Here is a 13,002-nt window from a genome sequence, read left to right on the forward strand (position 1 = left end):
CATCCTCTGTAAGCCTTTGTCCCATGTCTGATTTTTTTTTAGACCTATTAAACAACCTGAAGAGAACCTTATTTAAAAAAAAACAAATTTTCAATGCTCCAATGACTGTTCTCCTGGTTGCAGTGCCCTTGAGACTAGTCTTTAATTCCTGGAGACACCAGGGCAATCTTAGGAGTTGGCAACCCTAATGATTGCCTGGGATCTACCTTTTTTTTTGGTGTGTGGCTGAATTCCAGATGGCAATTGCACACGAACTCACTGCAACCAGAGAGGAGTTGGGTGAGGCCTAGCATTGTTCCTGCGCTGAATTCCTTAGTCTCATCATAGTGCTGAGGAGAGATTCCCTACAGAATGGAAGACAACATTAGAGGGAGAGTGGTTCGGAGCAACTCTCAAGCATCCCTGAGTGACCACCTCATCCCCCGTGGCCAGGAGTGATACACGGCACAACAACAGCCAAGAGGAAGGGGAGAAAACTCCTTAAAAGGAGTGACTAACACTTCCCAAAGGTTCAGGCAAATCTTGAAATGCACCATCAGGCATTTGCTTGAATCATTACACTCATTCACAAGATATTTATCTTTTTAACAACCCAGGTTAACCCTTAAGACTCTGGTCACTGTATTTGATTGTGCTGATAGCGTGGAGTTTGTAGCTATTCAGGCGAGTGGAGATTAGTGTGTGTAAGATGTAATGGGGTCATTTATGTAAGAGGTTATTCAATCAGGAAGTAGCATAAATAGATTATTTGCAGGAAGTAAGAGCGGGCAAAGTGACTTAACTCACCCAAATGTTTGCTGCTTCATTTACTCAATATGCAAGACTAGAAATGGGCATTCTGGGTGGTATATCACAGAAAAATATCTTTCGACCTGCGTCACTGTTGCACCAATGCACCAGAGATTAATGGAGACAGATTTGATCCCAGTGTCAGTGGTACTGCTGTGAGGGTCACATGGGACGGTTCTGAGTGGTTAACCTCAGATTAACGGTGGATGCATGGGATACATGCATTGCCTGATCACCTGTGCTCAGTATCTAGTGTGAGGAGAGCCAAAAGAAAAAGGGAAGGAGAAGAAAATACCTTTCCAAAAAGAGGGAACGTTTGAGGCAGAATGGGGCCTTTTGACCCTTTGATACTTCCTGGGAAAACACAGGTAAATAGTTACTGAAGGCTTAGAGCTCAGGGAATTAACAGTAAAATACCGGAAAGCATCAGAAAACAGACAGCATAATATAGAATGCTGACTGGAGCCCAGGGAGGGCGGGATTTACAAATAGTCAATCTTACAAATTCTTAGCATCTTCTAGTAATACGACATTAGTACGTGGTGCATATTGGAGCAGTGCATAAAGGGCTAGGACTCTGATAGGGTGGGTCTTGAACGCCACGTGCTAGCAGCAGAAAGGCTTGTATGTGGAAGTAAAATGTCCTCTTGCTTTTCTTCCCCCACAGGCGAACGTAGAAGAGTAACTGACGAACGCGAATTGCGCATTCCACTGCAATACGGGTAATTTTCTCTGATGTTTTTTAAGGCTGATACAGGAGCCTGTAACACGTTTGCTAAAAAAGCTCAGGAAGCCCCAGGCAGCCCCAACTGAGAGCAACTTGCACCGGAGGGAGGTTTTTGGTAAAAGCAAATTTGATCGCTGTGTGGATCACTATCTCAACCTGTTGTTCGTTTCAGCACCAACTCAAATCCCCAACTGTAAATGTCATGGTCTCTTTCTCAGTTTTGTAACTCTTCCAGCTCGATGCAAACATGTCCGATATCGTTGACGGTTCTATCTTTGTATCCAGCCTGGCCTTGTGTATTTTTTTTATTCCGAGGAAGTCTGGACAGATATTCTAAGAGTGACTAAATCACAGCAGTTTCTTAGACTCGATTATCTGGGACATTGATTGCCACTCAATCTCGAAGGTTCTTTGAGGCATCTCTGGTCTAAAGCAACAAGCCTGTGTTCCTATGCTAGAGCAATGTAGTGCACCGCATTGTAGGTCTGGAGTGAGAATGGGATTGGTTCTTGTTTCCAGATCTTTCTTAACACTCCAAATGCTTCACCTGTGTAACGTTGCTTATATTCAACTTCTCTTATTATTCTATGGAGCAAATAAGTTAAGATGACCGTGGCGCTTCTGATCATCTGGGCTCCTTTCCAGTGTTATGTGTCAGCTGCTTCCCTATTTGTCTAATTCTACCGTTTTCATCAATAATCAGAATTTTTGTTGGTGTCATTCGGAATGTGCTTGTGTTCTGCAGAAGAACTGTCGTTGTGTCCCAATAATTCATTGTGGGAAGCACTTTGAGCCATTGCAACAGGCGCTATATAAATGCATTATTATCATCAAATTTCCTCTCTGCGCTAATTGTAGACCACTCATTCACACAATTGCATGAAATTCCTGTTTTTATGAAATATATTTACGGTCAATGCATTAACTCTGTCGGATAAACATGATGTTAATCGCAAGTCCAAAGGGTGTGGTCTCCAGTCGAGATGCCTACTCCTTGAACAAAGTCAGACCTGTTGATAACAGTGTTACACAGCAGTTGGTGACCCCCACAGTTCTCTCTCTTCCTTCATTCTGTCTGCAAAACCCCTGAGATCCTGCTCTGGCTTTGACGCAGCTGGCGGCTTTACTCCGGATACTCATTTCTTTTTCCTCTGCTGCCTTTTTCTAACGGCACTGACACATGCTGAGATATGGTTCCCGGGTCTCTCGCGCAAATGACCACCTTCGACGCCCTGGCCTCAACGTTGTGTATGAAGCAGGTGATCTTACCAAGTGGCCCGTTGCAGCTGAGCCCAGCCCTGTTCTCACGCAGTATACAACCCGCGTATACTTTCCAGCAGGGCTCACTGCATAGCGTCGGGATCAAGAGCTAATGTTTTTGTCTCCGCCAGTCCATGGATGCTGACGCTAGTCACAGCTTCCCTTCCGGATCCCTGGCTAAGATCGGGTAATTCAGCGCAAATCAGGCATTGAACTTGGGGCAACACCGGTCTGGATGGTTTAGCAACACCAGCCAAGGGAACTGACTTCACTTCTGCTCTTTGGCGAGAGCCCAAACTGTCTTGATCTTTTATCAGAATGACGCTGTCAGTCGCTGCCTTGTGCTGATGTTACTGATGATAGCGGATACTCCAGCCACTTCCCGTTTGACTCTCGGGCAAAAGACTGCATCCGTACGTAACCGCCCTGATTCTCACCGGGTTTGTATCTTCGATCCCATTTGGCCTGAATGTCCCAGAAGCTTGAACTGGGGCAGCTGACAGGATCTTGCCGTGTGGACCCTGCGGTTCCTTTGCTTTCCTGGATGTCGGGATAATGATTTTCAGTCCTCTGGCTGACTTTTTTGCTTGGTTGGGCTGTAGCTTCTCTACCTCCCTGAGATGTAACCCATTGCTCTGCAACTTCATTTCTGGGAAAGCCATGTCTATGTAAATGCATTCAAAATAAAACACTCCTTTTAAAAAGTTGTTTCTCTGCTTTAATGTTATTTTCCTAACGCATACACACTGCTATTCAGTTGGACAATCAGAGTGGCATTCAGCTATTTGGACACAGCCAGGCCATTAAAGCCACACAAAAAAACCAGAAGTGTGTCCTTGCCTTTCGACCTTTACTGATCATCTACTAACAATGGAACTCATCGCCGACAACACTGGTTTGGAACAGGCTGTGGCTGCCTCACTGGCACTGCTGAGGCAAATTGTGACTGAGGGCAGCTAACAAACCAGGAATCACCTCTGAGACTTCCTGCTCTCTATGGCTCAGCCCAAACACAGCGCGCCAGTTGCGGCTTCTGCTGTGTTTTAATAGAGGCCAGGATTCTCCGCTGCCGCACGCCCCACTCCTGCGGCCAAGGAGAACGGAGAATTTGGCGCTCGGCCAAATCTCTCTCCACCGCAGCAGGATCGGATAATCTCGGCCGCGGACAAGGTCAGATCATTCTGGCCAGAATAAGGCTACCTCCAGTGAGAGGGAGAAATATGTTTGTGCTGAGACATCTCTGATGAACATGCTCTGGAATGGATTTCCAAACTCCAATGCCATCTGGTTGTCAGAGACGGCATTCCTCACGCTGCTCCTGTGTAACAAGCTCAGTAATGCTTCCTGGCCGCAGTTTCAATGAAATTGTTGCAATAGTTCCTTCAGGTTGCTGCTCATCATCCTCCAGCGTCATTCAGCGATGGATGATGTGACTCCAAAGCAGCGAGTTACTGTAGCGCCAAAATGCCCCAAAGGAACCTGCTGCCACAAGATTCAGAAATAACAAGGTGTTAAATGAGAAAATCTTTCTGCTTGCAAGTAGTCTGCACAAAAAAGCTGCTTCCAGGTTGGGCTGCTGGTATTGGTCAGAGCTGATCTCCTGCTGGTGTTGGTCAGCGCTGATCTCCTGCTGGTGTAGGTCAGAGCTGATCTCCTGCTGGTGTTGGTCAGAGCTGATCTCCTGCTGGTGTTGGTCAGCGCTGATCTCCAGCTGGTGTTGGTCAGAGCTGATCTCCTGCTGGTGTTGGCCAGCACTGATCTCCTGCTGGTATTGGTCAGAGCTGATCTCCTGCTGGTGTTGGTCAGTGCTGATCTCCTGCTGGTGTTGGTCAGAGCTGATCTCCTGCTGGTATTGGTCAGCGCTGATCTCCTGCTGGTGTTGGTCAGAGGTGATTTCCTGCTGGTGTTGGCCAGCACTGATCTCCTGCTGGTGTTGGTCAGCACTGATCTCCTGCTGGTGTTGGTCAGAGGTGATCTCCTGCTGGTGTTGGCCAGCACTGATCTCCTGCTGGTGTTGGTCAGCACTGATCTCCTGCTGGTGTTGGTCAGAGCTGATCTCCTGCTGGTGTTGGTCAGAGCTGATCTCCTGCTGGTGTTGGTCAGAGCTGATCTCCTGCTGGTGTTGGTCAAAGCTGATGTCCTGCTGGTGTTGGCCAGCACTGATCTCCTGCTGGTGTTGGTCAGAGCTGATGTCTTGCTGGTGTTGGTCAGCACTGATCTCCTGCTGGTGTTGGTCAAAGCTGATGTCCTGCTGGTGTTGGCCAGCACTGATCTCCTGCTGGTGTTGGTCAGAGCTGATGTCCTGCTGGTGTTGGTCAGCACTGATCTCCTGCTGGTGTTGGTCAGCGCTGATCTCCTGCTGGTGTTGGCCAGCACTGATCTCCTGCTGGTGTTGGTCAGCACTGATGTCCTGCTGGTGTTGGTCAGAGCTGATCTCCTGCTGGTGTTGGTCAGAGCTGATCTCCTGCTGGTGTTGGTCAGAGCTGATCTCCTGCTGGTGTTGGTCAAAGCTGATGTCCTGCTGGTGTTGGCCAGCACTGATCTCCTGCTGGTGTTGGTCAGAGCTGATCTCCTGCTGGTATTGGTCAGAGCTGATCTCCTGCTGGTGTTGGTCAGTGCTGATCTCCTGCTGGTGTTGGTCAGAGCTGATCTCCTGCTGGTGTTGGTCAGCGCTGGTCTCCAGCTGGTGTTGGTCAGAGGTGATCTCCTGCTGGTGTTGGCCAGCACTGATCTCCTGCTGGTGTTGGTCAGCACTGATCTCCTGCTGGTGTTGGTCAGAGCTGATCTCCTGCTGGTGTTGGTCAGAGCTGATCTCCTGCTGGTGTTGGTCAGAGCTGATCTCCTGCTGGTGTTGGTCAAAGCTGATGTCCTGCTGGTGTTGGCCAGCACTGATCTCCTGCTGGTGTTGGTCAGAGCTGATGTCTTGCTGGTGTTGGTCAGCACTGATCTCCTGCTGGTGTTGGTCAAAGCTGATGTCCTGCTGGTGTTGGCCAGCACTGATCTCCTGCTGGTGTTGGTCAGAGCTGATGTCCTGCTGGTGTTGGTCAGCACTGATCTCCTGCTGGTGTTGGTCAGAGCTGATCTCCTGCTGGTGTTGGTCAGCACTGATCTCCTGCTGGTGTTGGTCAGAGCTGATCTCCTGCTGGTGTTGGCCAGAGCTGATCTCCTGCTGGTGTTGGTCAAAGCTGATGTCCTGCTGGTGTTGGTCAGCACTGATCTCCTGTTGGTGTTGGTCAGAGCTGATCTCCTGCTGGTGTTGGTCAGAGGTGATCTCCTGCTGGTGTTGGCCAGAGCTGATCTCCTGCTGGTGTTGGTCAAAGCTGATGTCCTGCTGGTGTTGGCCAGCACTGATCTCCTGCTGGTGTTGGTCAGAGCTGATGTCCTGCTGGTGTTGGTCAGCACTGATCTCCTGCTGGTGTTGGTCAGAGCTGATCTCCTGCTGGTGTTGGTCAGCGCTGGTCTCCTGCTGGTGTTGGTCAAAGCTGATCTCCTCTGGTGTTGGTCAGAGCTGATGTTCTGCTGGTGTTGGTCAGCACTGATCTCCTGCTGGTGTTGGCCAGCGCTGATCTCCTGCTGGTGTTGGTCAAAGCTGATGTTCTGCTGGTGTTGGTCAAAGCTGATCTCCTGCTGGTGTTGGTCAGAGCTGATCTCCTGCTGGTGTTGGTCAAAGCTGATGTTCTGCTGGTGTTGGTCAGCGCTGATCTCCTGCTGGTGTTGGTCAGCGCTGATCTCCTGCTGGTGTTGGTCAGCGCTGATCTCCTGCTGGTGTTGGTCAGCACTGATCTCCTGCTGGTGTTGGTCAGCGCTGATCTCCTGCTGGTGTTGGTCAGCGCTGATCTCCTGCTGGTATTGGTCAGCACTGATCTGCTGCTGGTGTTGGTCAAAGCTGATGTTCTGCTGGCGTTGGTCAGCGCTGATCTCCTGCTGGTGTTGGTCAAAGCTGATGTTCTGCTGGTGTTGGTCAGAGCTGATCTTCTGCTGGTGTTGGTAAGAGCTGATCTCCTGCTGGTGTTGGTCAAAACTGATGTTCTGCTGGTGTTGGTCAGCGCTGATCTCCTGCTGGTGTTGGTCAGAGCTGATCTCCTGCTGGTGTTGGTCAGAGCTGATCTCCTGCTGGTGTTGGTCAGAGCTGATCTCCTGCTGGTGTTGGTCAGAGCTGATCTCCTGCTGGTGTTGGTCAGAGCTGATCTCCTGCTGGTGTTGGTCAGAGCTGATCTCCTGCTGGTGTTGGCCAGCACTGATCTCCTGATTTAGCGGTTTGGATCAGAAATTGGTTAGCTGTAAGAAGACAGAGGGTGGTGGTTGATGGGAAATGTTCATCCTGGAGTTCAGTTACTAGTGGTGTACCGCAAGGATCTGTTTTGGGGCCACTGCTGTTTGTCATTTTTATTAATGACCTGGATGAGGGTGTAGAAGGATGGGTTAGTAAATTTGCGGATGACACTAAAGTCGGTGGAGTTGTGGACAGTGCGGAAGGATGTTGCAGGTTACAGAGGGACATAGATAAGCTGCAGAGCTGGGCTGAGAGGTGGCAAATGGAGTTTAATGCGGAAAAGTGTGAGGTGATTCACTTTGGAAGGAGTAACAGGAATACAGAGTACTGGGCTAATGGTAAGATACTTGGTAGTGTGGATGAACAGAGAGATCTGGGTGTCCATGTGCATAGATCCCTGAAAGTTGGCACCCAGGTTGATAGGGTTGTTAAGAAGGCGTACGGTGTGTTAGCTTTTATTGGAAGAGGGATTGAGTTTCGGAGCCATGAGGTCATGCTGCAACTGTACAAAACTCTGGTGCGGCCGCACTTGGAGTATTGCGTACAGTTCTGGTCACCGCATTATAGGAAGGATGTGGAAGTGTTGGAAAGGGTGCAGAGGAGATTTACCAGGATGTTGCCTGGTATGGAGGGAAAGTCTTATGAGGAAAGGCTGAGGGACTTGAGGCTGTTTTCGTTAGAGAGAAGAAGGTTAAGAGGTGACTTAATAGAGGCATACAAGATGATCAGAGGATTAGATAGGGTGGATAGTGAGAGCCTTTTTCCTCGGATGGTGTTGGCTAGCACGAGGGGGCATAGCTTTAAATTGAGGGGTGATAGATATCGGACAGATGTTAGAGGTAGGTTCTTTACTCAGAGAGTAGTAAGGGCGTGGAATGCCCTGCCTGCAGCAGTAGTGGACTCGTCAACATTGAGAGCATTCAAATGGTTATTGGATAAACATATGGATGATATTGGAATAGTGTCGATTAGAGGGGCTTTAGATTGGTTTCACTGGTCGGCGCAACATCGAGGGCCGAAGGGCCTGTACTGCGCTGTAATGTTCTATGTTCTAAACCTAGGACTCCCTCAATCGTTTTGTCACCCTGAAACATTAAATGTCAGACTGACCCGAGATGCTAGCTGTCTGTCTCAAGCCTCTATTCAAAGGAGTTTGTCACCGTGTGCAAGTTATTGTATAAACTTTTCACTTTGAGCTTTGCTGACCGGGGCATTTTGCAGTTTTTCCCAGTCAGTCCCAACCTCCTGGCAAGCCCTGGACTTCCTCTCCCTAACAGGCATCACTCACAGGGGGGAAATCCCGATCGCCGCTGAATCAGGCATCGGATCGCAAACGGGATTCCCACCGGGCAGCAAAGCCTTTGGGATTCACTGGGCCCGCCCCGCCGGCCCCGATTAAGTTCATGCCCATAATTATGTAAAACCCCTCATTGATATGTCCTTAGCGGGCTGGATGGCCCATTCAGCAGCCTCCCAGTCACCTGCCTCCCTGCATCAGGCAGGCTTCAATGCTGGTCATGACCAGCGTGGACCTGGCATGTTGGACCCCGAGCGGGGGCCAAGGATTTACGTGCAGTGCCCACATGTCCCTTTGCTGCTGCCAGGCTCCAGAGCGAGGCTCCCCCCAAGGGTCCTGGAGGTTGGGTGGGCTCGGGAAGGGGGGTTGACCTTGGCACTCTCTCCCGGGACAGACTGCCCCTTCTAGCCCTGGGAAACCTGGCATGGTGATTTTGGGCATCTCACTGATCTGGTCACTGACCTGGTCACTTTAATGCCCATGCCCCCTGGACACCTGGCAGGCTTCCAAATCCCAGCAGCACTCCATTCTGCAGAAGGGATTCCTCTTTCTCTCTCTCTCAAGAGGCTGCAGGTCTGTGAAAACCCCTTTGAAATCTGACAGCGGTCAGTCACTTTCACGGGGGGGGGGCGGCGGATTCCCTTCTCCGCAGCTGCTCACGCAGCCCCATTCTTCTAACACCACATTTACCTCAAGTCTCTAAGCCTTCATAGAAAGCTGAAAGTCTTTGAAATACCTTCAAACTCTGTGAAAAGCCTTGTTTCCATTCAATTTGAGTCCAGTTCGTTTATCTCTTATTTGATTGACAGCTTAATGGTTTTTAGACAGCATGCAGTCAGCTTTGTCTGCTTGTTTATCGTTCCCTTCATGGCTGAATGCATCTCAAGTACCCTCCATTGTTCCTGACGACAATATTTACACAAAAGAGGAACTGGAAAGCACTCAACTGCCAGTTAAGCCCCTACACTAGTTTCTCGCATTGCCTTTTCCATGAATCGCTTGAGTATTAATGTCTCAAACTTTTCCCCAACTTCCTTCTTCCTCTTTTGCGCTTCTGAATCACCCTCTCGCTGCGGTGTTTCTTCCCAACCCCTCCCTCTCTTATTGAATCTCCCGCCCTCCCTCTCTGCATCATCCTTTGAACACGTCTACTTCTCATGAACGCAGACATCTCTATCCACTAACATCACAACCCCCTTCCTGGAGAAACACATGCCATACTGGGCCTGACTGAAGCCTGACTCACAAAGGGTACCACCTCCTGCATTGCTGGCCACCTTCCTGCCCAACCTCATGTTCCACCAATTCAACACTGGCTGAGCTGCCATGCATTATCCCAGCTCCCACCTCAGCCTATCCTCTCATTCTTCCATTTTCCTCTCCATGTTCAGGCACCTCATGATGTCCACTTCTCCACCAAGGTTCCTATTGTCTGCCACGTGACCTCAGCAACCTCCTAAAACTTACCTGACTGTGATTTCCACCCTTGTGTGCCCTCAGCCTCCACGCTGAACGACTCCTTGTTCTGAACTATTTTAGCCTCATTGAGCTCATCTTCCCCCACTTCAGCCGACGCTTGCCTTCCTCATCCCTCACTCTCACTCTCCACGGCTACAACAAACCTGTCAACCTGTGGCCCTGAGACATGAGAGATGTCTGTCACCCACATAGAATCATAGAATCCCTGCAGTACAGAAGGAGGCCATTTGGCCCATTGAGTCTGCACCGACTCTCCGACAGAGCATTTCACCCAGACCTACCCCCAGCCACCTCATGTATTTACCCCACTAATCCCCCTAACCTACACATCTTTGGACACTAAGGGGCAATTTAGCATGGTCAATCCCCCTAACCTACACATCTTTGGATACTAAGGGACAATTTAGCATGGTCAATCCCCCTAACCTACACATCTTTGGACACTAAGGGGCAATTTAGCATGGTCAATCCCCCTAACCTACACATCTTTGGACACTAAGGGGCAATTTAGCATGGCCAATCCACCGAACCTACATATTTTGGATACTAAGGGACAATTTAGCATGGCCAATCCCCCTAACCTACACATCTTTGGACACTAAGGGACAATTTAGCATGGCCAATCCACTGAGCCTACACATTTTGGACACTAAGGGGCAATTTAGCATAGCCAATCCACCTAGCCTGCACATCTTTGGACTCTAAGGGACAATTTAGCATGGCCAATCCCCCTAACCTACACATCTTTGGACACTAAGGGGCAATTTAGCATGGCCAATCCACCGAACCTACACATTTTGGACACTAAGGGGCAATTTAGCATGGCCAATCCACCTAACCTGCACATCTTTGGACACTAAGGGGCAACTTAGCATGGCCAATCCACCTAACCTACACATCTTTGTTTATAAAGTTTAAAAGTTTATTTTATTAGTGTCACAAGTAGGCTTACATGAAGTTACTGTGAAAATCCCCTAGTCACCACACTCCGGCGCCTGTTTGGGTACACTGAGGGAGAATTTAGCATGGCCAATGCACCTAATCAGCGTGTCTTTCGGACTGTGGGAGGAAACCCACACAGACATGGGGAGAACGTGCAGATTCCACACAGACAATGACCCAAGCCGGGAATCGAACCCGGGTCTCTGGCGCTGTGAGGCAGCAGTGCTAACCCCTGTGCCACCGTGCCGCCCTAAGAGTTTATACAAACCATAAGAATAACTTGCACACAGTTACAAAGTCCTTTGAACACTAAGGGGCAATTCAGCATGGCCAATCCACCTAACCTACACATCTTTGGACTGTACATGGTTTGCTCCAATCAATCCTCGTCTCCTTCATACTAAATTAATCCCTTACTGTTCCAAACTCCAACTATCATCACCCATCTCAGAAAAAGAGCTCTCAAATACTTCTCACTCCAACCTTTGTCATCACCCTCCACGGTGTCACCATTTCAACGTTCATTGTCCACCTCCCTATTTTGTCCCTCCAAACTCCCTCAACCTCCAGTAAATTAATCTTGTCCATACAGTTCGCCTTCTCCCATCATCCTCTCTCTTCAGCCTCACGCTCATCAACCTCATGAAACTATCTGCCTGTCCCCTACCCCATCCTTCTCCCAGCTCAAATTCTCTAATTTCAAGACTGTTGCTGTACTTTCAGAGTACCTGAACCACATGAATAGCTTTGCTCCAACGTTCTTCTTTTCCGTGACCCCGACCTATACTCACCATAAACTACAACTCCTCCAGAACTCCTGGAGTGGCCTGAATTGCTGTGCACAAAGTCCTGGACTGCCTTTGCTCCTGCCCTTGCTGAGCTGCACTGACTCTCTCTGCCACAGTCTCTTGACTTTAAGGTGCCCGTTCTTGCATTCTGATGTCCTGTGACCTCCCCCCCCCGCAACTCCAGCCACCACCTGAGCAATGTACCCCAGCCGCATGTTCCCACAAGTATCCTGCGTTTGCTGCTTGCTTCCCATTTTACAGGTTGTTCTGTGAAGCACTATCTCCTCATTCTCCATAACGCCACCTCCCTTTCCTATTGGCAAAGGCCTCCTTCAAAACACTTCCCTTTAATGAAGCTTTCACTTCCTTCCGCCCTGCTCAATGTCAGGCTTTTCCCCTGCAGTGTAAAAAGCTCACACTGCTCTCTCTGCATACGTGCTTATTTATTAGTGCCACAAGTCGGCTTACATTAACACTGCAATGAAGTCACTGTGAAATTCCCCTAGTCGCCACACTCCTGTTTGGGTACACTTGAGGGAGAATTTAACACGGCCAATTCACCTAACCAGCACGTCTGGGAGGAAACCGGAGCACCCGGAGGAAACCCACGCAGACACGGGGAGAATGTGCAGACTCCGCACAGACAGTGACCCAAGCCGGGGATCGAACCCGGGTCCCTGGCGCCCTGAGGCAGCAGTGCTGACCCGCTGTGCCACCGTGCCGCCCCATATCCATAGCACTAAATATGGAGCGTTAAACCGATGCAAATGGCTGCTCTTGAGGTTGGTGCCGGTGCATCTACTTTAAAACCTCAACCTTGAGGAAGTGGCAAGCGGGGGCCAGGCACTTCTCCATAGGAACAGAAGGAGAGTTACTGGTGGCATCGGGCCGGTGGGGAATGGCCTGTCCCTGTGCTGTCTGAACCTGTGAAGTAGAGGCGATGGACCTCTTCCACCTTGGAGGGACCTCTTCCACCTTGGAGGGACCTCTTCCACCTTGGAGGGACCTCTTGCACCTTGGAGGGACTGCTCTAGCAGTCAGTTGAAGGGTGACTTGGGCAAAGGTCATCTGTCAGGCTGTCATAAGAACATAAGCAATAGGAACAGGAGTGGACCATTCAGCTCCTGCTCCACCATTCGATACGATCTTGGCTGATTTTCAGCCCCAACTCCACTATCTTGTTTTCCTTATGTAATGACTTCAATCGGCCATTGGGGTTGGCCTATTGGAATATGAACTCCCTGATTAAGGAGTCAATGAATGGGCCAATCAGAGAGTCTTTTTCTTGTATTTAACTGGGCGTGTCAGTTCCTCTGGCACTCCTGAAGGTAGACTGATCGCACTCTGTGTACTGCTGCTGGTATTGTAAATAAAGGGATTCTGGTGAAGGGACTTCTGTCTCCGAAGACTTCTTACAGCCTGTAAGACCAGAAATCTGTCTTATCTC

General features: G+C 49.5%; 1 protein-coding gene across 1 annotated transcript in view; it reads left to right on the plus strand.

The window, feature by feature from the left end:
* LOC144488264 (bromodomain adjacent to zinc finger domain protein 2B-like) overlaps positions 1–13,002 on the plus strand; it is a gene marked incomplete at its 3' end in the record, with an annotated part of 79,763 nt that overhangs the window by 24,086 nt on the left and 42,675 nt on the right. The window contains exon 5 of the mRNA XM_078206305.1: positions 1,457–1,511. Within this exon, the coding sequence (XP_078062431.1) occupies positions 1,457–1,511 (55 nt within the window). The remainder of the gene's footprint in view (positions 1–1,456; positions 1,512–13,002) is intronic.

Source organism: Mustelus asterias, unplaced genomic scaffold, assembly GCF_964213995.1.
Source record: "Mustelus asterias unplaced genomic scaffold, sMusAst1.hap1.1 HAP1_SCAFFOLD_1424, whole genome shotgun sequence".
In the NCBI taxonomy this organism is placed as follows: Eukaryota; Metazoa; Chordata; class Chondrichthyes; order Carcharhiniformes; family Triakidae; genus Mustelus; species Mustelus asterias.